The sequence below is a fragment of the Borostomias antarcticus genome (assembly GCF_949987555.1).
Source record: "Borostomias antarcticus genome assembly, chromosome: 3".
In the NCBI taxonomy this organism is placed as follows: Eukaryota; Metazoa; Chordata; class Actinopteri; order Stomiiformes; family Stomiidae; genus Borostomias; species Borostomias antarcticus.
Genome location: NC_140236.1, coordinates 10,827,962 through 10,855,916, shown reverse-complemented (window position 1 = coordinate 10,855,916; position 27,955 = coordinate 10,827,962). Strand labels below are relative to the sequence as shown.

The 27,955-nt window shown below is 44.0% G+C and overlaps 1 protein-coding gene across 1 annotated transcript in view; it reads right to left on the bottom strand.

The window, feature by feature from the left end:
* The window catches only part of LOC311307473 (sodium- and chloride-dependent creatine transporter 1), a gene marked incomplete at its 3' end in the record, with an annotated part of 46,633 nt that extends 19,740 nt beyond the window's left edge, over positions 1–26,893 (bottom strand). The window contains exons 1-8 of the mRNA XM_084436277.1: positions 26,791–26,893; positions 21,839–21,970; positions 20,231–20,561; positions 18,510–18,642; positions 15,682–15,816; positions 10,298–10,401; positions 2,473–2,597; positions 1,088–1,200 (exon numbers count right to left, since the gene is read on the bottom strand). Coding sequence (XP_084292403.1) covers positions 1,088–1,200; positions 2,473–2,597; positions 10,298–10,401; positions 15,682–15,816; positions 18,510–18,642; positions 20,231–20,561; positions 21,839–21,970; positions 26,791–26,878 — 1,161 coding nt within the window. The 5' untranslated portion in view covers positions 26,879–26,893. The remainder of the gene's footprint in view (positions 1–1,087; positions 1,201–2,472; positions 2,598–10,297; positions 10,402–15,681; positions 15,817–18,509; positions 18,643–20,230; positions 20,562–21,838; positions 21,971–26,790) is intronic.
* Between the last annotated feature and the right edge of the window lie 1,062 nt (positions 26,894–27,955).

Genomic DNA, 27,955 nt, shown 5'->3' with positions numbered 1-27,955 from the left:
CACAATTCAATTAAAATGTAGTCTACTTATCTTTGTTCCTAGGAACAGGAGGATAGTCTAATAAATCATCATTAAATACTTTTTTTTTTTAATTAGTGTTTTTACTTGGTTCTCCGCATCACCCACAGCCTACACGAAACTGCAGGTAGGCTAAATGCAAGCCAGCGCATTGTCTACGACTGTAAATGCACAAGTCGTAAAGGCTCAAGCAGCTGTCATTCTGCAATTTTTCATATGATATCGGGGAAAGCCAAAAAGGGTTTGTTGGTTGTAAAAAGTGTTCTTAAGAAGCTCTCACTGTTCGCGCCCTGCAGATTATTTTTTAATTCGCACACTGAAGTTCGATATAGAATCTTAACGTCCATATGCCTTTTTCCAAGTGAATTGATCGGTCAGCGGGCAGTGCTTCATACGTTTTGATCCTTAATCTGGAACTTAACCTGCCCCGGTGCAGGTTAGCTCGGCAGCATAAATTACCGTGTCGATATAGCACGGTGAAAAGTGAACCACCTTCGTGGTACGGATAAACCAGCCTTGAACCTGAAGTTATCGCACTAACCCCGTAATCCTGTTTCATAGTACAGGGCCCTGGCATCCATCCTCCTGAGCTAGCTGCTAGCCTACGTCAGAGATTTTATATAGAGAATATTTGCTAATGTCAACTCGGAGCTTCCTCGAGTGTCGCGTGTTGTCTAACCTGACTGAATGAGATACTACGAAAACATGTTTAAGGCCCGCCCTACTCTGCCTCTGATTGGCTAGAACTCCTTCGTTACCTTGAGTAATGCGATTATACCATTGGTAGTTGGAACTATCCCTTCGCTTTGCTTTAAAACGACGGGGAAAAAAAATCCTGCACCAGAATATTCCTGCGCCGGAATTCCGGCACCGTGCCGGAGAACTTTAAGCCCTGCATTTAAGACAATTTAAGACTTATTAATTCATTTAGATAAATTACTTTTTTAAAGACCCACGGATACCCTGGTCTATGTATCTCTGTGTTTGTGTCAGCTGTATGTGTTTTTGTGTGTGTCTGTGTGTGTGTGTGTGTGTGTGTGTGTGTGTATGTGAGAGAAAGGTATATTACCTGACTGTCCAGGCCCAGGATCAGCAGCATAAAGAAGAAGAGTGCAGCCCAGAGTGGAGCCAGAGGCATCAGAGTGACAGCTTTAGGATAGGCTATGAAGGCCAGGCCTGGACCTGAAGGGATACAGCAGAACTTAGTCTACCACAGAGACTTGGTTGCTGATACACTCTCCACCTGAAGGTAGGGTTAGTCTACTAGAGGCTTGGCCGCTGATACACTCTCCACCTGAAGGTAGGGTTAGTCTACTAGAGGCTTGGCTGCTGATACACTCTCCACCTGAAGGTAGGGTTAGTCTACTAGAGGCTTGGCCGCTGATACACTCTCCACCTGAAGGTAGGGTTAGTCTACTAGAGGCTTGGCCGCTGATACACTCTCCACCTGAAGGTAGGGTTAGTCTACTAGAGGCTTGGCCGCTGCTACAATCTCCACCTGAAGGTAGGGTAAGTCCACCAGAGGCTTGGCTGCTGCTATACTCTCCACCTGAAGGTAGGGCTGTGGCTGTTACAATATTGCTAGACTGCAGTTTCGTGAAGTAAACCGTGAGGCTCCGCAGACAACCGCATCAACCACGATAACAAGGCTTGGCCGCTGATACACTCTCCACCTGAAGGTAGGGTTAGTCTACTAGAGGCTTGGCCGCTGATACACTCTCCACCTGAAGGTAGGGTTAGTCTACTAGAGGCTTGGCCGCTGATACACTCTCCACCTGAAGGTAGGGTTAGTCTACTAGAGGCTTGGCCGCTGCTACAATCTCCACCTGAAGGTAGGGTTAGTCCACCAGAGGCTTGGCTGCTGCTATACTCTCCACCTGAAGCTGTCGCAGTTACAATATTGCTAGACTGCAGTTTCGTGAAGTAAACCGTGAGGCTCCGCAGACAACCGCATCAACCACGATAACAAACTTTTTTTTCTTCTAAGTTATTCTTATGCTAGGGCTTTCCCCATGAAATTGTGTCATATTTAATGTAAAGTAAATTCATAATAATGAAAACAGTTTAGCCTACACTTGGTGGTGCGACAACAAATGGGATTTCCCATTTCCCATTATTTTATCTGAAGCGACTTACAATAATTGCATTTAACGTAGGAAAAGTCAGTGTACTTCTATTTGCCAGAACTCACAAGTGCATCTTCTTTCTAGAACAAGTGACTAAGTGACACTCAAGTTGAAAACAGTTCAATTTTTGTACAAAAAACAAAAACGCTACAGTGTGACTACTGCCTAATAGTGTGACCACGTACTAATATTGTGACCGCGCCCTAATATTGTGACCACACCCTAATAATGTGACCGTGCCCTAAGGTGCATTCAAACAGACAGAAAGAGAGACAATCAGACAGAAAGAAGGTGGGATTTACAGGATAGTGTGTTAAAGTATTCTTACCACTCTCAGCTACCTTGCTGATATGCACCCCCTGCTCTGCAGCCATGAAGCCCAGCACTGAGAATACCACGAAGCCTGCAAAGAAACTGGTCCCACTGTTGATGATGGCCAGCACAAACGCATCTCTATATAGAGAGAGAAAGAGTGAAAGAGAGATGAGAAGGAGAGACAGAAAGGGGGAAAGAGAAAGAGGGAGATGGAGAGAATCATTTTATTTGTTAGGAGGCAAGGTTGGCTAATGCTGGGCTCACACTACAGGATTTTTGGGCCGATTTATCCCTGATTCAACCCTCCCGACAATCGGAGGAGAAATCTGGTCTTGAACGTTGGTCGGTACCGATGTTCGGCCCAGATGATCTTGTAATATGAGAGTTCCAATCTTATACCTCCCGATCGGCTCGCAGCCCCATCGGGGCAGCCCCAATAATATCAAACATGTTTGATATTTAAGATTATTACGTCACTACTTTACAAGCGAGACGGCGAGACCAGTGGTTTGTTGCTCCCACGGGCACGAAAATATCCTATAGTGTATGATGAGCCGTTATTTATCTTGTCGTGTGTGCATGTTTGAGATTCACGAGAAGAACATCTGTTAAGATTCTCCATATATGCGTGATGCAACCCGATTTCGAAATCGGTTAGGATTTAAAATATCCTGTAGTATGAGCCCGGCATAAGGAAAAGGCAGTCCTAGTTAGACAAGGGAAGATAAATAGCCTATTGTAAGGGGACAAAAATAGAAAGAGTTGGGGGGATTAAGGGGGAGAGAGAGGAAGAACAGATAGAAAGACAAGAGGATCAATACTAATCTGTCTGATAACTGTTGCGAGAGTGTAGCTTGGCAAGCATGCAGAGAAGCCATGAGAGCGGATAACCTGTTTTGAAGACTGTCTCAGGGGCTGAAGGGAGAAGGAAATAGCATAGAAACAGCTAGCAACATACTGCAGCTTACATAAACCTAACTGCTCTGCTCTAAAGCACTTATTGATCCAGTATTGCTGCTGTAATAGCCTTGGTACCGAGAAGAGACAGCAGCGTAAACAGAGTTTGAAAGATACTTTAGTTTAAGGCACCTACACCTGATGATGGAGAGCAAGGCAACAATTAGTTGGCACAATACAACATTATTAGTTCATTACGACACTGATTTTCATATATATACATGTGAATTAGAAGTGTCGCGATTTCGATTCGAAATCTGATTGAAATGCACTTGATAATCGAAATCAAAAGCAGGATCGCAATTCTCCCAGTATATTTATTTCTCCCTGCCCCTGCGTCCTGCACGACAGCCAAACCATGCTATGCATGTAAAAAGTAAACAAGAGTAACGTTAGTCTACTTGCCCATCTCCCATAAGTTAGCTACTTTATGTTTTCGCTTGCTACACTGTAGGCTTTTGTCTGAATGATAGCCAAGCTAGTTGTATTCAATCAGACACAAGGCACTTATACTGTAAATTGGAAACATTGGATCGTTTGGAAACATTGGAAAGTACTGGTGCATGCTTGGAGGATTGAGTTGACTGGAAATGCTGCTAGCGGGAGAATTCATCCGAGTCAAACGAGAGAAAACATGATCCTATGATGGCTGTAGACTATGCTAGATAGACTATATCTAACTAGTTCACTTATGGTGCGTTCGTTTGTGGTCGGAGGTGGCAAGTCGCAAGTGGGAAAATACCTACCTCCGACCTGTGTGCATTCGAGCTATATACCATTATATCACAGTTACCTAGTTATATCTAGTGCATTCGAGCAACTGGGGGCTGAGAAACATATCCGAATTTGCGACGAGGAAGTGCGAGTTCATGCAGTGTTTTATTTAATCATTCCTAGTAGCAAGTCGCAATTTGCCACCTCCCAGCTATAAACGAACGCACCATTATAGCTAATGTTAGCTAGCTGTTTTGCTTTGATACCAATTACAGTCCCAGCAACTACGCTAGGTACAGACTCCTTGTTAGCCAACATTATCTGTGTTTTAGATAATTGTGTAGCTACATGATACACTAATGGTATAATTCAAAAGGTTTAGTACTAACTTAACATTAGCTAGCCTAGCCAATGTTAGAATTGGCTACAGCTAGAGATGGTATATGACACTGAAGGTGACTAAAAGCTAACATTGATTTTGACCTGGAGGGGGGACCTTTGTTGGAACGTCCAATATTTTTTGTTACAAATCAGGATAGCCTCGATAGCTAACAATGGCATATATAAATATATACATCAGTGCATTTTTTATTTTATTTAATAAAATTGAAAATTGAACTGAATCTTGACATGAAAATCAAACATTGAATCGAATTGTGGATTTGAGAATCGTGATCCCCTTAATGTGCACCGAGAAACAGATACTGTGTGCATCGATGCCGGCTCTAAAGGACTGCTTTGATACTACGGACTGGGAGGTTGTCAGAGACCCTCATGGAGAGGACCTCAGTGGGCTCACTATTACAGACTCCATTTCTGTGTGAATAGTGCTGTACCCACCATGAGGGTGGGCTGTTTCCCCAACAACAAACCCTGGATCATCAGGGACGTAAAGGCTCCTACTGAACGACAAAGACTTTAAGGTGAAGGACAAGGACGAAATGAAGCACGTACAGAGGGAGCTGAAGGGGAGGATCAAGGAGGGCAAGAACAATACAGGACGAAGGTGGAGGATAAGCTGCAGCAGAACAGTGTGAGAGTGGTGTGGGATGGTATGAGATTCATTACTTGATACTGACTGACCAACTGGATGATGGAGGGCAGCCTATTAAGGGACAAGTTGTCTTCAACAGGTTTGACATATTGTCCCACTCAAAGTAGTCCCCCCCCAGAGTTAATGCACTTCTGCATTCGCTTTTGCCACCCATGGAATCACTTGGCAAAGTCCTCCTCTTTGAGCCCCCTTAGTTCCCCACTCACGGTGGCTTTGATCTCTTCCACAGAAGTGGGTGGCAAAAGCGAATGCAGAAATGCATTAACTCTGGGTAACAATGTGTAATTTCTCTGCAGATTCTGTAATAAAAATGTTTTGAGAGTGTACTTTCTTTATTGTAATAAAATTGTTGAGTTTTGGGAGTTGGTAGAGAAAAGTGCCACAACTGTGACAAGTTACCCCTGAGACACTCTACAAAACAGCCTGTCACAAAAGCACCGATTGAGTGAGGTGAACAATATTATACCAGAATAGTCGTGAGATATAGGGCAACAAAGGGATATCATTGTTTTTTCAATTCAAATAGAGGCATGAGCGTGGCTGACACAATCCGGGGACTTTTCGGTCGCACCTCGTATATCCTAAAATGGATTACTGGAATAGCTAACATACAGTATAGTGGCCTACTATGTAGGTAAGGTAACATATCTGTAACTATTCATGTACTCTATTTTTGATAGTGTTAACTTTCTTATAATGTTGTATTTATTCCATGCTTAGTGTTCTGTAAAATGTTCCAATAGCTAATACAATTAAATGTTCCAGGAGCTTGCTTGATCACCTCGTTGAGAGGTTGAGAGGTCAGGGAAGAATTTTTACAGTTCTCCTATATTGGCTCAAATGGGTGAACTGTTTTTTTTTATTGCTTTCCTCTTGAAAATTAGGGGTAGGATCACTATGTACATTGATCCCCCCCTTCTCTCTGTAAAGCACATTTTGTTGCCTTTGTGTAGGAAATGCACTATATAAATAAAGTTTGATATGATTTGAACCTCCCATAAGTTTGAACCCCGACCCACACTGCCACTCAATCACTGCTGTGGTCCCCCAGGCCCCTACCCCCCCACCACCACCCCCACCCAGCAGCTGCTTGGAAGCTCCCTCTCCCTCAGGCATGACCACCATCACTCCCACCTTCCTCCCCACCCTTGGACTGACCATCACTGCCAACCAGATGAAGAGAGGAGGCTCCCTCAGGCAAGGCGACGGGACCTGACGGTGTCAGCCAGATGAGCCAGAAGAGAGGAGGCTCTGTCATGCCAAAATGTGTCCGGGTTAAAAAGTCTGATTGTCTTGTGACCATTTTTCAGTTGTTATCTCACTAGTTAACTTGTCTGAGGTCAGTAAACATATATCAACATTTCTAATTCATTTGAATGAAACATACATCTATAGAATTGAAAAATCTGGTTCCATGAACGTTAGCTACTAGGGAGCTGGTAGCTAACGTTGGGAGCTACCTACTGTAGTGGACCAGATTTTTCTATTCTATAGAGATATTTTTTCTCGGATGACTCTGCTATTGTTGGATGTATATGAGGAGGACAGGTGGTGGAATACAGAAATCGAGTAAAGGGCTTTGTAGAGTGGTGCGTGCAGAACCACTTACAGCTCAATGCAGGGAAGACCAGGGAGATGGTGGACGGCAGGAGGAGGAACAAGGCTCTGCTGACTCTCGTTCCATCCAGGGGGTTGATGTTGATGTGGTCCAGTCATAAGTGCACCTGGACAACAGGCTGGAATGGCAGGAAACACCGAGGCCATATACAAGAAGGGACAGAGACGACTCTACTTCCTGAGGAGGCTCAGGTCCTTTGATGTATGTAGAACATTGCTGAACATGTTCTACCAGTCTGTTGTAGCAAGTGCCAGTTTCCATGTGGTTGTGTGCTGGGGTAGCGATATCAAAGCAGCGGACTGCAAGCTGAAGTTTGCGGATGACACCACCCTCATCGCTGAGGGTGACGAGTCCGCCTACAGGTGGGAGATTGACCCGGCTGTCCTGGTGCGGTCAAAACAACCTGGAGCTCAATGCTCTTAAGACAGTGGAAATGGTTGTTGACTTCAGGAAGAACCCAGCCTTCCCCCCCCCCATCACTCTGAATGACTCCCCAGTCGACTTTGTGGACGCCTTCTGCTTCCTGGGCACCACCACCATCCGGGACCTCAAGTGGGAGCTAAACATCAGCTCCTTCACCAAGAAGGCACAGCAGAGGACATACTTCCTGAGGCAGCTGAAGAAATTCAACCTGCCAAAGACAATGATGGTACTCTTCTACACCTCATCATCGAGTCCATCCTCACCACCCTCATCACCACCTGGTACTTCGCCACCACAGCCAAAGACAAGGCTAGATTGCAGCATATCATCCACTCTGCTGAGAGGTTGATCGGCTGCAATCTGCCATCCCTCCAGGCACTGCACAACTCCAGGACCCTGAAGCAGACTAGGAAGATTGTGTCCGAACCATCCCACCCCAGTCACAATCTCTTTGAACCACTCCCCACTGGCAGGAGACTGCGGTCCATCAGGACACAAAACCTGCTTTTTCCCCACTGCCACCAGCCTCATCAATAAGACTTGTCTCCCACTCTGACTCTACCCCCTCTGACTCCATTCTGCATTACATGCACATGACCTCTGACTGTACTATACCTAGGCTTGCACTGCACACACATATCACAACGGCACACACATTGTATATATAAAAACATTGCACACACATTAACACTTTGTACACATACTATACACACATCGTACACCATTTTGTATTCTGCACAGTTCATTTGCATTGTCCTGTCTTTGCACTGTCCCGTCTAATCCTTGCACCCTAATGTCCCATCTAATGTCTACCCATCAGTGTTATGCACCAACTCACCAGAACAAATTCCTAGTATCTGTAAAAACTACCTGGCAATGTAACTGATTCTGATCAACAGGATGGACAAACTGATCAGGAGGGGGGCTCTGTCCTGGGTGTCAGCCTGGACTCTCTGGAGTGAGAGTGGTGGCAGATAGACAAATGCTGGCCAAACTGCTGGCCATCAGGAACAATGTCTCTGAAAATGGTTTTACACTTCCCCATGTACTGTATGTTTTCAGTCCCCTTTCATTTATCATATTTTATTTTATTTATTATGTGCTAATAAACCAACAAACAATGTCTCGCACCCTAGTCACTAGTCAGACAGAGAAGCACCTTCAGTAGCAGACTGATTCTGCCACGGAGCTCTATGGAGTGCTTCCATAGGTCCTGCCTACCAGCTGCCATCAGGCTGTTCAATGCATCCCATGACTGACTGGACACTATGGACCTAAGTCAGCTCAGAGGGACAGGACATTTAATTACCATTTAATTACATTACAATTACCAACATGCCATACTACTTGACTGAGACTTGAGTCTTGTGCACCTTAAGCACTTACACAATGTAGGTATGCTAAAGAATCTACTGTATATACTATTAAACACTCTATTTGCACCCCTGTATATTTGTATTTGTTGTATATTTGTGTATCTATTGTAAATGTGTATTTAGTGCTTTGTTGCTACTGTAACAGTGCAATGCCCCCGTGGGGATCAGTAAAGTACTTAATACTACTACTACTACAGTACCACTACAGTACAACAACTACTACTACTACTACTACTACTACTACTGTCTCTTTCTGGGACAATGATTCAGAAATTCCATTAAAAGTGAGGATGCAAGTACACTGCTGATGAAGAATTAATTCATATTCATCACGTGCAGTAATTAGATGTGTCAAGCATTAATAAATAAAATAAAAAATAAAATAAATAAATAAATACATCTAATTGAAGCATGTAGTGTTGGTCTACACAGCTGGGGAGCAAAGCAGACTCAACCTCAAACCCCTGAGAAATAGGTGAATGATCTGCAGGAATGAAAAGTATCAACGTATTCTCAACTGCAATTCGGTCAATATGCAACTGGTTAAGGTTACAGTTAGTGGATAGTAATGTTTGTTGATACAGTAGTTAGCTGATGCTCGACATACCATTTTGTTTTCATCATGTACAGTATGTACAGTACATGATGAAAACGAGAGATAAAGAGAGTGGCCCAGGCTGACCTGAATACCACAGACTATCTAGAAACTTCCAATTTAGGTCAGGAGAAAGCAAGTAGAGGGGATATTCTTGATGCTCCTCCTAATATGGACATTCCATAAATTCCTGAAAAGGCTCAGTATCAAGTCCTGAGAGCTATTCAAATTCAAGCCTATTACTGGCATCTAGTGAAGTGGCCATTTTAGGGAATGAGTGTTTAGATTTCTGTGTTTAGGCTACACACATGCTATGTGCATTTCAGCAAATTCAAGGGGGACCAGCTGAGGTTATTTAGCCCTAGAAGTGAAAGAGAGCAAAAAAAAAACTTTTTTTTAATTATGCATGCGTCTTCCTTCCTTACTGTCACCCAAACACTCATTATTTTTCTTTTCCCAATCTATAAATGCTTGTTTCAATTGACAAATCTTCATCTGAAATGTCAACAGGCCTGGCGCACTGTGTTCACCCTCAGAACAGTGTTTCCCATACATACTTAGCTGTGGCAGCCGGCCACACCTTACAGTTCACCTGCCACAGTTTCATAATGAACCCTTCCTCTTCACAAATCTGATCAAATAAAAATCGTAATACTGCTAATACCAACTGCTGACTAATAGCAGTCCCTTCAACCTGTCCCCACTCACTCTACTACACTACTGACAGCCTCACTTACACACAGTACATAAACACACACACACACATCTCCAACACGGCTCCTGCCAATTCTCTGGTGTGGCTAGCTAGCTAGCCAACCAACAAAATCTCACAACACTTTGTTAGCTTGCTAACTCGCTATTGATCTGTCTACTGCACCAGCTGCTTGTTGTCTCATTTGATTCATTGTACAATAGCTTTAATTAAACAGTATTTGTTTTTCAAGGTAAGGTTATAACCATTACATACAGTATTTGTGACTTCATCCAATCCCTGTGCCTATGTCAGAAGCCTGGTTGTGGTGTTGGTTTTTGGGTCACTGACGTTTGTGTTCATGTTATGGTCATAGTTCAAAGCTGAAGTTATATTGTGGTGATACTCACTGGTAACAGTTGTTGTGGAAGCGGTTGTAGCTGCCCAGTGCGGTCAGAGCGCCAAGTCCAATGGCATAAGAGAAGAATATCTGAGTTGCAGCGTCGATCCACACCTACAGTATACAGTAAGCAAAACGCAAGAGTAGCTTTTTATGCCTACATATCTAATGCATGCGCACGCACACACACACACGCACACACACAGACACACACAGAAACATACAAGACCTGGGAAAGGGAAGAGAGGGAAGCATTAGACTATACTCTAGTGATTGTTTGTATAGCCTGAAATGACTAGTTTGTTATTTAGCATCATAAGCCCTGTTATAAGGTTATTTACGATGATATACAGTACAGCGGTCCATATCAATATTTTGACAGACTGTGCACTCTTGAGAAATGCCCATATAGATCCATTGTGTACTTAGCTGTTACATGAGCGCTAATATCTCAATAATGTATGATACATCAAAACTTTGATATGGACCGTTGTATATGATCCTAAATAAACAGGCTTACAGTATGATGATGCTGAATGCCAAACTAGTCCTTTAAAGGATAAGTTCACTATTTTAGACTTTAGGGCCTATTCTCAGTCTGTCTTACATGAACCTGACAGGTAGAGACTATAATTGCCTATAATCGCCTCATTATTGAACCAGCTACAGTTGTTCTGCAGGTGTACACTCGGCTAGAGTGTCATATTTTAGAAGTCATGCTGCAATTTTTCTTACATTATAAAGTGAGTGATTTATGGATTAAAGGGGTCATTGTTTCAATATAGAGTGTTGTATGCATTAAAAGCACTCTTTCAATAGTTTTTACTGTAAGTAAAGGCTAAAAATGTACAACCCGACCCCCCCCTCCCCGAGCCTGTGTGTGTGTGGGGGGGAGGGGGATTGCACACGCACATGTGTGAACTGATACTGAAAACGAGTAACAGGAAGCACGTACATCCACGACCAAATAGGGCAGGTGCTGAGCTGAAGGTGAACACACTGCTGAGCTCCGATTTCACTAGTTTACTAGTTAGCGTGACGGTTCCAGTACCATGCTGCTATCTTATGAAGAGCATGGAGTCTAATGAATAGCATGTTGTCTGATGAAGAGCATCGTGTCTGATGAAGAGCATGGTGATAAAGAGCATGGTGATGAAGAGCATGGTGATGATGATGGGTATCCCTGCGAGCTCAAAGGGTAGCCCAACCCCCCCGCATGGATGATACCATCATCTACCTGCTCCACAGAGCCTACTCACACCTGGAGAGGCCGGGAAGCACAGTGAGGGTCATGTTCTTTGACTTTTCCAGTGCATTCAACACCACCCTGCCCCTCCAGTTAGCAGAAAAGCTCCCAGCCATGCAGGTAGACCACAACACGGTGGCCTGGCTCACAGACTACCTCATTGGCAGGCCACAGTATGTCCAACTGCAGGGCTGCCTATCTGAGGTGGTGATAAACAAAGACGCCCCCCAAGGAACTGTCCTGTCACCTTTCCTGTTCACGCTCTACACCACTGACTTTAGCCACAACTCATGCCACCTCCAGAAGTTGTCGGACAGATCCTCTATCGTGGGCTACATCACGGTAGATAATGAGGATGAGTACAGGGATGTGGTCAGGAGATTTGTCAGATCGCCTGAGGAGAACCAGCTCCATCTCAACATCAGCAAGACCAAGGAGCTGGTGGTGGACTTCAGAAGGAACAAGAGACCTCCAACCCCTATTACCATCCAGGGGAATGAAATTGAGATGGTGGACTCATAAAAGTTCCTGGGAGTGCACCTGAACAACAAACTGGACTGGACGGACAACACTGTGGTGGAGGCTGTGGTGGAGAGGAATATGAGTTACATGCTGAAGTCCATGCTGGACAACCCCTCTCATCCCCTCCATGACAAGCTATGGCAGATGGGGAGTACCTTCAGCCACAGGCTCATCCCACCTAGGTGCAATACTCAGCGGTTCAGGCGCTCCTTTGTGCCAGCGGCCATCAGACTCTATAACAGTGCCTGAGTGTTCCAGAGTGTTGTGAATGTGTGCATGCATGTATGTATGTATGTATGTAAATATATATCTGAGTATTATTCTCACTAGTATATTATCTATAGACTGTATGTATGTATGTATGTGTCCTATATCTATGCATACTGTATATTATTATTATTATTATTATTATCATCATCTTATTTTTATAGGAATGTTCTTGTAATTTTTCCTTATAATTTAAATGTTTCTATTATGAATATTATCTATGTATATTCTCTATCTATTCCGCTGTATTTTTTTCCACTGTTGCTGTACCTTTTTCCACTGTTGAAACCCCAAATTTCCCCCACGAGATTATTAAAGTATATCTTATCTTATCCTGATAATGGAAGAACAGACAAAAAATCAACACCGAAAACATTACCTCTCACTGAGGCGGAGGTAAATATCACATACTGTATGTGAACACAATTGTCACACATCAATATCACATTACAGTTTTAATGAAAAAAACCAAAACAATTAAACAATAGTAATTCAACTGGAATGCAAGAGCTTCTATCCACAATGGAAAGTAATTGGATTACACTGTATTTTGTTACTCCATTGTAAGAGACTGACATGTTAGTGCACACTGTAAAAAAATAACTTAAATTCCTAGCTGGCTCAGGAAAGTCACTCTAAAAGGATCCAGGAAACGCATGAAGCTCTGAACTCTGAAAGTAGACGGCTTCCTGAGTAGAAGTTATGGGTGATATCACAACCTGGTTATGCTATCTACCAATCAGGACTATGGTTAATCGTCTTCGGGAGCTAGTGTGGCTGGCTGGGGATTACAAGACCCCCGGGTTCGATCCCAGTTCTCAAGGGTTTCCTCCAAAAGAACCCAATACGAAAAACAGTGAGTCAGTAGGCTATACCTGGCCTTGTGACAAAGTGGTTCAAGCCCCACAAACTTTATTTGTATAGCGCATTTCATACACAGTGGCAACACAATGCGCTTTGCAGAAAGCAAAGGGGGGGTGGACATAGGAGGGAAGCAAAAAAACAGTTTCACCCGGGGCCAGAAAAGTGAGCTGTAAAACTTCTTCCCTGACCTCTCTCAATGAGACGATTGAGCAAGCTCCCGGAAAATGTTTGTCTATTGACTAAGAACATATACAGAGCAGTAAACATGGGCTAGATATTTCATAAGAGAGACATGACTAATAGTAGAGTGCACAAATAGTTGCGGGAAAGTTGCCTACATGGTACTGTAGGCCATTATGTGTTAGCTATCCCTGTAGTCTCTAATATGACAAAGTACCATTGTTCTAGTTCTCCTTACATTAGTCATTTAGTCAGATGTTTTTATCCATTATATTATGTGACATTACAATCATTTAGCAGACACTTTTATCCATTACATTACATTACAGTCATTTAGCAGACACTTTTGTCCATTACATTACAATAATTTAGCAGACGCTTTTATCCATTACATTACTGTCACTTAGTAGATACTTTTATCCATTATATTACAGTCACTTTATAGATACCTTTATCCATTACATTACATGACATTACAGTCATTTAGCAGAAACTTTTATCCATTACATTACAATCATTTAGCAGATACTTTTATCCATTACATTACATGACATAGTACAGTCATTTAGCACACTGTTATCCATTACATTACATGATATTACAGTCATTTTGGAGACACTTTTAACCATTACGTTACATGGCATTATACTGTATTAGTCATTTATCAGATGCTTTTATCCATAGCAACTTAAAATAATTGCATTTAGCAAAGAGAAGAAAACGCACAGGAATATTCAGAGAGGTGCTGGTAGCAGGAAATGCATCGGTATAGAAAAAATAAGAAAACGATCACTCAGGTCTAGATGCAAAAAAATATAGTGGACAACATTTTGGCCGTAGCAGTTGTCACAGTCTTGAAACAACAATGGGAGACACACCTTATATACACCCAAGTGTGACTGATAACCTGTGGCTAATCAACGTGACGTCAGAGGTAGGTCTAATTAGAACCTATACAAAAGGCATTAGCACACATACAAAAGAATAATATTATATAGATAAAACAGAAATACTGGTAAAAAAAAACTAACCCTACTAGTATTACCGTTTTATCTATATAATATAATTATTTTGTATGTGTGCTAGTGCCTTTTGTGTAGGTTCTAATTAGACCTACCTCTGACGTCATGTTGATTAGCACCAGGTACATAGGTAGTTAGTGTACTACTACTCATCAGAACTCATAAGTGCATCTCTTTTCTAAACAAGTGACGAAGAGCATAATCTAGCTTCTACTTCTTGGTAGTGGTTGGGAGGGGGTGTAGGGCTTGATCCATGGCCTGGAGGTAGGAGCGAGCTGTTCCTTTCATTGCCCTGTAGGCTAGCACCTAGCACCTTTAAACTGGATGCAAGCTGCTACTGGGAGCCAGTGTAGAGAATGGAGAAGGGAAGTTGTGTGGGAGAACTTGGGGCGATAACAGGCGAGCAGTAGCTTTCTGGACAAGCTCCAGAGGTTTAATGGTTGACGTCAGGGCCTCAGCCAGGAGGGAGTTACAGTAGTCCAGGCAGGAGATGACAATTCAGAAAGAGAGATGGACCATGGTTATGGCGTAGTGGCTACACTTATATTAGTTATATTATTATATTAGTTACCTCCGCCCCAGCCACAGCGCAGTGCGAGAAGTAATGTTTTGGGTGCCGCATGTGCACGTGTGTGCATGCATGCGTGCGTGTGTAATGATTACATAAAAACTATTGGACCAATTTTCACGAAACTGGAGGAGGTGGAGGGGTCACCTCAGAACCCATTAAAATTTGGACCAGATCCGAATCATGGGCTGGATCCACGAATGAAAACAAAACTTGTGCTCCCTGTGTAGGGGTGCTAGAGACATGGATTTGGACTGGGGTGTGTGGGTGGAGAGCCCGGAGTGCACTGCTCTGCCCTCCGAAAAGCATTCAGGGGCAGGGGCCTGTGCTCTCTGAGCACCATTTCTAGTTTTTGACCCGACTTCCTCCGGGGCATGGGACAAAAACTGAAGTCATGAAGACATTGCCTGAAGAGTTGAAGCCTAAGTTTAGCCTATATGTACAGTAGCATACATTTAGAGTTTTGAATCATATCAAAAGTAACTTTATTGTTTTACAGCACTCTACAGTGAAGCAATTACCCCTTTAATCCATAAATTATTGACTCAATCTATCATGTAATAAAAATTATTACACTATTAGGAGAAAAATATTTTGCTCGCTTTATAAACTAATAACTGACTGATAAGCTATTACAATATGCGCAAAATGTGGCTGTGGTTCTATGTGAGCTACTGTACACTATGTGGTCTAGGAGATTATTTGGTCCGGTCGGATGAACTTACCTGTGCTTCTCCAAGTTTGGACCAGTCCGGTTTCAGGTAGTACACAATGCCATCTAGAGCTCCAGGAAGAGTGACTCCGTGGGCCAGCAGAACCACTAGAACCAGGTAAGGGAAAAGAGCTGTGAAGTACACCACCTACAGGGAGAGAGAACAGGACAATCAGCATGATCACTTACCAGCCCTCCTAACCCTAACCCTCAAACAACAGCATGACCACATACCAGCCCTCCTAAACCTAACCCTCAAACAGCATGACCACGTACCAGCCCTCCAACCCTAACCCTCAAACAACATGACCACGTACCAGCCCTCCTAACCCTAACCCTCAAACAACATGACCACGTACCAGCCCTCCAACCCTAACCCTCAAACAACAGCATGACCACGTACCAGCCCTCCTAAACCTAACCCTCAAACAACATGACCACGTACCAGCCCTCCTAACCCTAACCCTCAAACAACATGACCACGTACCAGCCCTTCTAACCCTCAAACAACATGACCACGTACCAGCCCTCCTAACCCTAACCCTCAAACAACATGACCACGTACCAGCCCTCCTAACCCTAACCCTCAAACAGCATGACCACGTACCAGCCCTCCTAACCCTAAAACAACATGACCACGTACCAGCCCTCCTAACCCTAACCCTCAAATAACAGCATGACCACGTACCAGCCCTCCTAAACCTAGCCCTCAAACAACATGACCACGTACCAGCCCTCCTAACCCTCAAACAACATGACCACGTACCAGCCCTCCTAACCCTAACCCTCAAACAACATGACCACGTACCAGCCCTCCTAACCCTAACCCTCAAACAACATGACCACGTACCAGCCCTCCTAACCCTAACACTCAAACAACATGACCACGTACCAGCCCTCCTAACCCTAACCCTCAAACAACAGCATGACCACATACCAGCCCTCCTAACCCTAACCCTCAAACAACATGACCACGTACCAGCCCTCCTAACCCTAACCCTCAAACAACATGACCACGTACCAGCCCTCCTAACCCTAACCCTCAAACAACAGCATGACCACATACCAGCCCTCCTAACCCTAACCCTCAAACAACATGACCACGTACCAGCCCTCCTAACCCTAACCCTCAAACAACATGACCACGTACCAGCCCTCCTAACCCTAACCCTCAAACAACATGACCACATACCAGCCGTCCTAACCCTAACCCTCAAACAACATGACCACGTACCAGCCCTCCTAACCCTAACCCTCAAACAGCATGACCACGTACCAGCCCTCCTAACCCTAACCCTCAAACAGCATGACCACGTACCAGCCCTCCTAACCCTAACCCTCAAACAACAGCATGACCATGCACTCTGTACAGTATGTTCTCATTGGTATGGCCCTGTTACAAAACGGGCAACGTCTCTATCTAGAGACTGGGAACTAGAGCTTATTGGAATAGCAAATAGTCTTATGAAACGTTGAGAGATTCATTGTGGTTTGTTTTTGGTAGGTTTTGCTAATAGACCCCCCTTCCTCCAGTCTGGGCCACCTCACTGTGGAGATGACGGAGAGAGAGAACATGACCTTCTGGGTGTTTGCCTTGATCAGGGGGACCACAGGGAGAAAAGCCCTCCTCCAGCTCTCTAGTGCTAGCGGAGGATAAAGTTAATCAGCTTGCGAGTAGCCCGTCTCAATCACTCCCCTTGTTTTGCACCCTGATCTGTGAGATTTGGCTGTTGCTGACACACACACACACACAAGAAACAGTAGAACACACAGTTTACAAGACATGCAAGTACATATACTGGAAAAGGACACAAATGTTATTGCACAGGAACGCAAACATAGCTATACATACACACACACGCACACACACACACACACACACACACACAGGAACTGTACATTTTCTGAGCTCCTGCAAGGAGGCTAAGCCTTTCTGATCAGGGTGTATGTGCATGTTGTTATGGGGACCCTGGCTGGAATCTCATTACAGAAGTTAAAGAGTCCAGTCAACACACACACACACACACACACACAGAAATACAAACACACACGTGTTGTAGGCCATAAGAATTGAGACAAACTAACAATAATCACGAGTGCACGTGTCTGTGACATATACGCGTGTATGTGTCAGCGGACATGCATGTGTCTCAGTCTAGACATGATGATCCTCTCTCTGGGGGGCAGAGGTCAGAGTGCAAAAACAAGGTTAAGCTGAAAGCTGGAGCACACAGTCCACAGTGAATCTGCTAGCTAACAGGACCCACACTGGAAGTTCAGTTTCCAGTGCAATACTCTGAGGTTCAGCTGTTAAACTTCACTTCAGACTGCTGTTCATTGATTATAGTTCAGCTTTCAACACTATAACCCCACCAGACTCAACACCAAGCTCAGGGTCCTGGGCCAAAACGACACCCTCTGCAAGTGGATCCTGGAATTCCTGTACCCCCTTGGGATTTATTTATCATAGCTATAGCATGTACATAACTCACCCATTCTCCCCCCCCCCCCCCCCCCCCCCGGGTATTTATTTATTTATTATTTATTCATATCCATATAGCACATACATAATCCACTTTATACTGTATAGAAAGGGTACTTATTGTGTAATTGGTGTTACTTTGTAAGCTTTGTAATTTTCATAATTTGTAACTCGTAAATTTTCAATTTGTAATTGAGTATTAGAGTTTATCTGTATCAAGCATAACCTTAGAGCCGGCAGCAACATTTCACTGTGACAGTTCATTTTAATCATATTAACATGCGTACTCTTTCACTCACTCACTCACTCACTCTCTCTCTCTCTCTCTCTCACACACACACACACACACACATTCTCACCTTGCCTGTGGATTTGACTCCCTTCCATATGCAGAAGTAAACGATGACCCAAGTGGCTATGAGGCACAGCACCATTTGATAGCAGATGTCCCCCGGCTCGTCCAACCCGCTGGACAGACGCAGCACCTTACGCCTTGGCAGGAAGAGACGTGGGAGAAGCAGCCACTCGTCAATCAGCACTGGTAGTTCAGGGCCCTATGAAATCTGTTTATTTTTCCCATTTTCTTATTTTTATAGATTATGCTTTACATGCCACTTCAGCATTTCCCCTGGAGTTAATTAAACGCTAAAAACAATGCTAGCCAAGGGGATTATTAACTAGCTGCCACAACAAAATGAAGGACTATGATGTTATAACATGTCGTTCAATTGTTCACACCAAACAATCTTACAATTCCATGTTTTTCTCTGTTTAATGTCTGAAATCAGTTTTTAAGTCTGTATTTTGTGATTCGGCCCGTGTTTTCTGTATTGTGGAAATCATAGGGCCTAGTAGGGGGTCCACTTACTGAATAATGGAACAGATGTAGATGTAGAGACTCAGACAGAGACAGCTGTGCACTCATGGGTGATATGTAACTAGGTACTAGGGTTGGGCGATGCCTGCAATGATACCATCCTCCCATTGTCATGTCCAAACATCGGGATATACTGTAGTACTGTAGGATACAACAGTATTGTAATCTTTAAATTCTTTTCGGGCGCTTTTAAAATAGCTAAAGGGCCTGTGTCCATGTTAAAATAGGTCCATGTTCATCCTACTTCAGAGCGTGAGAAAAAAAACCATCTGGTGTTTTACAGATATTTTATGCAGCTTTAGGCTCCTTGGTGTCTAGTAGGCCTAACTGTATTGTTAAATCAGGGTTCATGCTTGAAAATAATTGCAGTGTATTCTCAGAACATTTAAAAACAAAGTATATGGCTAGGGTTAGCGTTTGTGATGAGGCATCACAAATGTTACATTGAAATGTAATGCCAATAACAGAAAACAGTTTAAAGATAGGCATGTCCCAGTCACACTTGTTTCAGTTGATATTATTTCGATTAAATGCTTAAAATCCCTGTGTCAGCCTTTTTAAAATCACTGTCAGCTTCCCTACACGGAAGACGGAATTGCGGAAAAATGTGCAGTGATGTCATTAGATTCGTTTCCAAAGCTACTTAACGCCTCAAGCTCTACAATTCAGCAAATGATCTTGTGATTGACCAACTGTTCTTGTTCTGTCCCTTCTGTAATTCACTATAATATAATAATTTACATCTATAATAAACACACTCTGACAAGACGAATAAAACAAACCTGAAGGAATATTCCATGTGTGCGTGAGGAAAGAGGTGCAGGAGAGGGTGTTCTGTGTTAATAATAAAAGCTGCTTGAAATGATTTACTTAATTCCTTCATAAGGTTTTAATTATATGTTATAATATATTTCTAGATTTTAACATACTCTTAACACTGTCAATGCACTAGTTGGTGATGGGAGCCTAAATGAAATGGAATTATTACCCTCCAGAACGCAGTCAGATGGATAATGTGTAGCCTGGTCTGATATAAACACAGTCAGATGGATAATAGGTAACCTGGTCTGATTAAAACAGTGAAGCGCTTCTAATAGGCTACATACTGTCTGTCACATCAAGATGTCCTCATCCATCCACCATGGTTGTCAATCATTGTCGTTGGATGAAACCATTGTCCTATCGGCCAACCCTACTACGTACTCCCAAAACTCGATGACCGGCGAGCGCATTCCCTCTGGTTCCACACAGCTGCCGTTGAACAGGAGCACGGCCGAAGACAGGTTGAGCTGGGAGGAGGGGGTGGAGGGGTTGGGGGTGGAAGAGACGAGGGGAGCAGGCGGGGAGGTGCTGTGGTTGTGACAACCCCGGCGGAAGTCCTGCGTGCAGTTGGGGGTGTTCCAAGGGTGTCCACACGTTGCCCAGGGCAACGGGGTGGTGAAGGAGTGGAAGAGGAAGTAGAGGCCCCACACCAGGATCATGATGTAGTAGGTGTTACAGAAGAACACGATCACCATGGAGGCCAGGCCCAGACCTGAGAAGACAAGGAGGAGGCATTAGAACATGGGCACACACACTCACGCACGCATGCACACACACACACGCACACAAACGCACGCGCTTTTTACCTCTCTATTGCTTAGCGTGTAACAATCTAACAGAAGAACATTTCTCTACCTGTTGTACCTAGATAATGTATGTGACAAACCTGACAAACCTGACACACACTGCACACATATACACATGATCACACACACACACAAACACACACACAGACACACACAAACACACAGGGGTCGAAATTAACTTTTTGGCTCACCAGCCAAATGTCTGGTAGATGACTACCCGCCAAACTTTTTTTTATCAGACAAAAAATATAAATGTATACTGTATATAGCCTTTTTGTGTCACATAAACATACAGTGCATTTAATCTGCATAATAACACATTATGGTGGAGAATAAAAACAGGTCAGAGCAGATTCCTGGTGCCACAGCTCCACAGTAAAGGTGGGGTGGTAGTCCTGAAGTGTCCCCTACTGAAAATATTGATCTACAGTGCCAACCCTTAGCTAAATAACAAACTACTACGCTAGCTATTCCATAGGAATGAGCCCTAACCATGCCAGCTGGGCAAGTTGACTTTGCTAGCTAGCTACAGTACCTACCTAACCTAGCCCTAATGATATTGTACTGCTCATTTTGCTGTGCAACATGTCAACTGACCAGTTTTCAAAATGAATTTCACAAAACTGGTTATGATAGCCAGCAATCTCAAATAAATGTTAAGCTTGTTTGGCTATCTGGCACAATATGGTTAGCTACATTAGCTAGTTAACGTCAGTCACGAGAGACAGTCCCAGTCAGCTAACGTAGCATGGCTTTAGATGACAACAAGTTTGCTTGCTGTGAATACGTTGATCACCAACACCTGTCAACACAACAGAAACGTTAGCTTATTGGTAGCCTAGTAACTGTAGCTACAGTAGCAGGTTAGATAGTCCCCCAAATCATTTTACAGCTTGTTTCATTTATGATGCACAGCAGCAAGCAGATCCACTGAGAGAGAGAGTGCTCTTTCCCACGTGAGGGTTCAAGCACCGTTCTTTCACTTGTGTGCTCATTGCGCTGTATGAGCCACCAAGGCTGATCTTACTCACGCTGAGTCAATGCTGATATTTTATTGCAAAAAACATCACCCGCCAAAGTGTCGCTTCCAAAACATACACGCTAAAGGAAAAATATACACGCATTTGGCGCTTGTTTTTTTCGAACCCTGCACACACACACATACAGAGGGTAGGACTGGTACCTTTAAAGAGGGGGGCGATGTTCCAGGCAGAGACCCCACCCTGCTTCATGAACTGTCCAAGGGCGATCTCCAGGAAGAAGACCGGGATGCCCCCGATGAACACTATCAACAGGTAGGGGATCAGGAACACGCCTAGAACATGCAACACAACACACATGATCAGGTACACGCCTAGGACACGCAACACAACACACATCACATACCTGACACCATACTACAGCATGTGTTCAGTATATTACTAACTTACCTATCTAATATTTCATACTCTGATACTGTTCAACCAGTGAGAGCATGAGCAGATATAGTCCTCTCTAGCACTCTAGTACTTTCGGGGGGGGTCAAACGTATTAGGCAAAATGTGCATTGACAAGAGGGTAGAGGGGAGGAGAGAAGAGAGGAGAGGAATGGCGAAGAGAGAGGAGAGGAAGGACAGGAGGAGCAAATGAGAGCAATGGAGGAGGAGAGGGTTAGGGTTACCTCAAGGCCACAGAGAGATACAGAAAAGACACAATAAGAAAGGGAGTGGGAGATGATCATACTGTCTCATTCTTCAAGAGTTTTGGACTAAAGAGGCAAGCATTGTCCTTGAGAGAGAGACAGAGAGAGAGAGAGAGAGAGAGAAGAGAGAGGGAGGGAGGGAGGGAGGGAGGGAGGGAGGGAGGGAGGGAGGGAGGGAGGGAGGGAGGGAGGGAGGGAGGGAGGGAGGGAGGGAGGGAGGGAGGGAGGGAGGGAGAAAGGTAAGCGAAAAAATAGGACAGAGAGGGTGGCCACAGAAAAGAGCAGGAAAGAGTGAGATTAAGAGATTAAAAGTCAAAGGATTAGTGCTGGCGGTGAGTCTAGCAGTACTAATACAGGTCTTAGGCAAAACATAATCTTGGCTGTATTACATGACTGGTCAGTATGTGATTAATATTCTGTCAACTTCTTGTATGATCTTAAAATACATAATCATCTGCGCAGTGAAAGCTTTTTGTGTAGTTGGAAACAAAATCTGAGAAATAAATAATCAAGAGATCGAAAATGGCTTAACACAGAAGTCTAACCCTAACTCTCACACAGAACACAAAGTCTTCACAGAACCTACATGAGATCTAAATCTAATTTCTGAAATTTGTTCTGGTTATTCTGAGTCTCTCTCTCTCTCTCTATCTCTCTCTCTCACACACACACACACACACACACACACACACACACACGCACACACACACGCACACACACACACACACACACACACACACACAGAAGCATCTTAACATGCCCTGGCAACATCTGTTTATGACCAGAGGCCAGTGTAACAGTTCAGTAGCTAGTTAGATAGTTCTAGAGCAGTGTTTCTCAACAATAATTACAGGGTGTCCTTGGGAAAGTGTTTAAAAAAATATATTTAAAAAATATATTGTATCAAATAGATGTTTCAATAATACTGTATAAGCCCATCAAATTTAAGAAGAAATTAAGACTTACTGTCTTAAAATGAACCAATAGGCTTACTCGCATGCATTTTCAACTCTCATGTTGAGTTGACATGACATGGATGCCATCAATGTGCACAATTTTTACTTTTTGTGGTGCGAAAAAAAAGTGTGGAGGTAAGAAAGATTGAAACTGGCCTATGTTCAGATCATGAATACAATATGATTGTTATGGCTTCTTATATATATATATTAGTATATCATAACAGTCGTATATACTGTATATATGGGGTTAAACAGAAGGGGCGGAGTCACATGAACATGACGCAGAGAGGAGACTGCTCAGCTGAAAGGGAAAGGCCGAGGTCGGATAAGACGAGAAACTGAACTGGGATGATAACGAAAAAGTTAGTCAATATAAAACAAAGTCAATAGATAGCCTGTCTAGTTATGCCTCAACCACACACAGCTCAGGTGATGTTGTTCCTCTCCTTCTCTCCTTCCACCCCCCTCTCATTCACAGAGGAGAGCAGCTATAGCCTTATAAGGAAGCATTTCTGTGTGTGTGTGTGTGTGTGTGTGTGTGTGAGGGACAGAGGAGGCGTGTCAGAGAAAGAGATAGAGATAGAAAAGTGAATGGATTTGAGAGAGCATGAGAAGAAATACGAGGCAGCTTTTGGTTAATATATAACAACCTGCCCTGAACACTGCACAAAGCAATCTTTATTTCACAAATTACCTCTCTTAAAACAATGACCTGATGAGGTAGTCATACGAGTCATACGAGTTCAACATACACTAGATCACCACTGTAGCCTGCACACCAGATCTCCACTGTAGCCTGTCTTGGATCTCTGTGATAACATCCAGCTGTGTTTGTTGGGAGTAAGATGCAGGTCAGAGAGCCTGCCAGTGCCCACACTGCTGTTGCGTTACGAGACGGACACCCCCTGGGTTGGTCAAGGACACGTGAGGTGGCGTCGCAGTGGTCACTGCTGACACAGAGGGAGAGGATGGGGGCACAGGACGCTTATTTTGACATGTATCTATTACCCCCTACCAGGAGGAGAGAGGGAGAAAGCACCTTTGTGTGCGGGCTGGGTGCAAGGGCAGGAGCACAGGAGGGCTGACTGTTTCAGGCAGGCTATTGTTACATGATATGAGAAGATGGGGATCGGAGCCAATGGTCACAAGACTGAGAGACGGGGGGGGGGGGGGGGCAATGCACACAAGTACACTCACATTTATTCAAACACCTCAAAACCAATAGGAGAAAGGGGGAGGGGCAGAGATAAGATAAGAAAAGGCCAAAGGTGGGAGGGGAAAAGAGAGAGAGAAAGAGAGAGAGACAGAGAGAGAGAGACAGAGGGAAAGAGAGAGGCAGAGAGAGAGAAAGTGAGAGAGACTTATGGGGGGTAGAGAGAGATGAAGGAGAGGTGGAGAGAAAAAGAGAGATCATAGGAGGGAACTCATAAGGGGGGAGGACAGCAGACGTAAACTGTGCTCAAGTGACACCATGTGAGGGCATGGCGAGAGCTGCGTGCACACAGCCATGCAAGCCCTGCTTTGTCTTTCTCTCTTATCTGCTCTTTCAGCCTTTTTCCTCCCTCGTTCACCCACCCATCTCGCTTCACAGCTACCTCAACCAGCCTGTAACAATCTACCGTAACTGCCTGTAACAGTTTGACTGCTTGTAACAACCTAACTGCCTGTAACAGTTTGACTGCCTCTAACAACCTAACTGCCTGTAACAGTCTGACTGTAACAGTCTAACTGCCTGTAAGTCTGACTGCCTGTAATAATCTAACTGCCTGTAACAGTCTGACTGCCTGTAACAGTCTGACTGCCTGTAACAGTCTTACTGTCTGTAGCAATCTAACTGTCTGTAACAGTCTAACTGTCTGTAACAGTCTGACTGCCTTTAACAATCTAACTGCCTGAAATAATCTAACTGCCTGTAATAGTCTGACTATAACAGTCTAACCGCCTATAACAGTCTGACTGCCTGTAACAATCGAACTGCTTCAACAGTCTGGCTGCCTGTAACAGTCTAACTGCCTGTAACTGTAACAGTCTAAGGCTACGTTTACACTACCACAATTTCAATTTTAAACACCTTTTGCTACGGGCCTTGCGTCCACATTACTCTGGTGTTTTTGAGCCCCAAAAGCTGTAGACTTTTGAAAACACTCCTGACCCAGGTTGTTTGAATACTCTGCATTGTAGTGTGAACGAGCAGAAAATGAGACTTTGGAAAATGATGAGACACACACCCACATTCATCAGCCTTGACTATCAGTGGTTAATTCAACATGGAAAACATCAGCCTTGACTACCAGTGGTTAATTCAACATGGGTAGCATCAGCCTTGACTACCAGTCATTTCAACATGGATAACATCAGCCTTGACTACCAGTAATTTCAACATGGATAATATCAGCCTTGACTATCAGTAGTTAACTCAACAGGATGACATCAGCCTTGACTATCAGTGGTTAACTCAACAGGATGACATCAGCCTTGACTATCAGTAGTTAACTCAACAGGATGACATCAGCCTTATCAGTAATTTCAACATGGATAACATCAGCCTTGACTATCAGTGGTTAATTCAACATGGATAATACCAGCCTTGATTATCAGTATTTTCAACATGGATAATATCAGCCTTGACTATCAGTGGTTAACTCAATCTACACCGACCCGATCCGACCACAGTGGAAGCTGTAGTAAGGCGCTTCTGTCTCATTTGTGTCACCTTAAATCAGTCGTACACACAGTACTGTCCAACTTCTATCAGTGGACAATGTTGCTATGGGGTTAGTATGTGCAAAATAGTGCATAGTGTGTTGTTATCAACTGGTATTGCTAACAATGGCTAACTTGGCTAGAACTACAAAGATGGGACGAAAGTGGGGTTTTCGCCTTTTGTTTCTGGAACACGATGACCTCAGTGTGACGTCAATCCCCACTCCAAATTCCTACTTCCCAGGCAACAGGAACACAGCAATTATCTTCAGTTAGCTTGACCAGCTAGCTAGCTAACGTTACACACTGGACTGCCTACAAGGCTATATATTCTGTCAAGGATTTATGATATGGATCTTGACAGTGCATCAAAATATTAGCCTATCTCTTACCTTCGTGGCTAACATGTTGGACGTTGGACATTAGTAGGCTTGGGGTGTGCTACTCTGCCAGAGCGACACAGATCACTTTTTTATGAGCGCACAAAAATTTTACATGATTTAACTTTTGTGTGGAAAGTGGAAGAAGTGCTGTGCGATTGTTGCGTTCTGTCTTGGCAGCGGAAAGCGTGTTGTGCTGGTGTGCATCACCACAATCTGCCATGTGAACCTAACTGCCTGCTTTGCATGTTCCATCTTGGCTGTGTCATAAAATTTACAGTATGACTGTGCATGTCTGTGTGTGTGGGAGCCCAGGTGAGTGTGTAGATGTCTGCAGGGTCTGTGTGGGCATGATTCAGCCAACATTAGCTAGGCCTTAACAATACAATGAATGTCTGCTGCTTGAGCTCACCTCCTCCGTTCTTGTAGCAGAGGTAAGGGAACCGCCACACGTTGCCCAGCCCCACAGCGAAGCCCACACAAGACATGATGAAGTCCATTTGTCGGGTCCAGGTCTCTCTCTCCACCACCGGCACTGCTGTAGCCTGATTCTGGCTCTCGCCAGGGACGCCCCCTCCCCCTTCAGACACAGCCCCCGCCAAAGAGACAGACACCAGGGGGCGGGCTACCTCCCCACCATCCTCCTCCTCTGACGGAATCCCAACCTCCACCCGGGAGAGACCGATGTCCCCTGGAGGAGAGAAAAAGAGGGATGGTCAGAGGAAAGGAGAGTGGGTGAGAGAGGGACCCAGAGGGAGGCAGGACACATTGAGAGGGTTAGGAAATGGAATGAGGACAGAGACAGTAAAGACAGAGAGGTTGAATGTCAAAACTTTAAACAACTATTCAATCCAGCAAGCTCGACAATTGCTCACAAATCAACTAAATTACATCATCAAAACACCACTCCTTGCACCCCCTAGCGATCCTTCTGAAAATACACACACACACACACACACACACATACACACAGTCCCCCTCACTCTCTTTCACCAGAAGTCAGCAAAGATGCTGGTCAGACAGATCTGACCAGACCAGACCCAGCTTGAGCAAATGGAATTGTGTGTGTGTGTGTGTGTGTGTGTGTGTGTGTGTGTGTGTGTGTGTGTGTGTGTGTGTGTGTGTGTGTGCGTGTGTGTCCATTTTGGGTACCATAAGGAGTAAGGACAGTTTTAAAACAGCTTTTGTTCAACGTTAGTAAGCTCCACTAGAACCATTAGCCCTGTTTTTATAACCATGGCAAACCATAACAAAGTGGGGCTCCCCCCATTATGTTTTGAATTGTGCACCAAACAGAGAATAACTAGCTAAACAGCAACAGACAACGACGAAGCAATGTAACAAACAAAATGGCAGCAGTGGGCGGATCTACAGACCCATTGCAACCATGACATCACGTTCCCAAGCACAATATAAAACTCTGCCTCTCATTTTCCTGTAGCTGTACCATGTCCTGGAGTGAAATCCCAATGTGGACTCACCCTGCCTATACAGTCAGTATCACCTGCAATGTTGGAGCTAGAAATATTTAGGCTAGAGTAGCAAAGAAAAACCTTCAGTACTACACAAAACCAAAA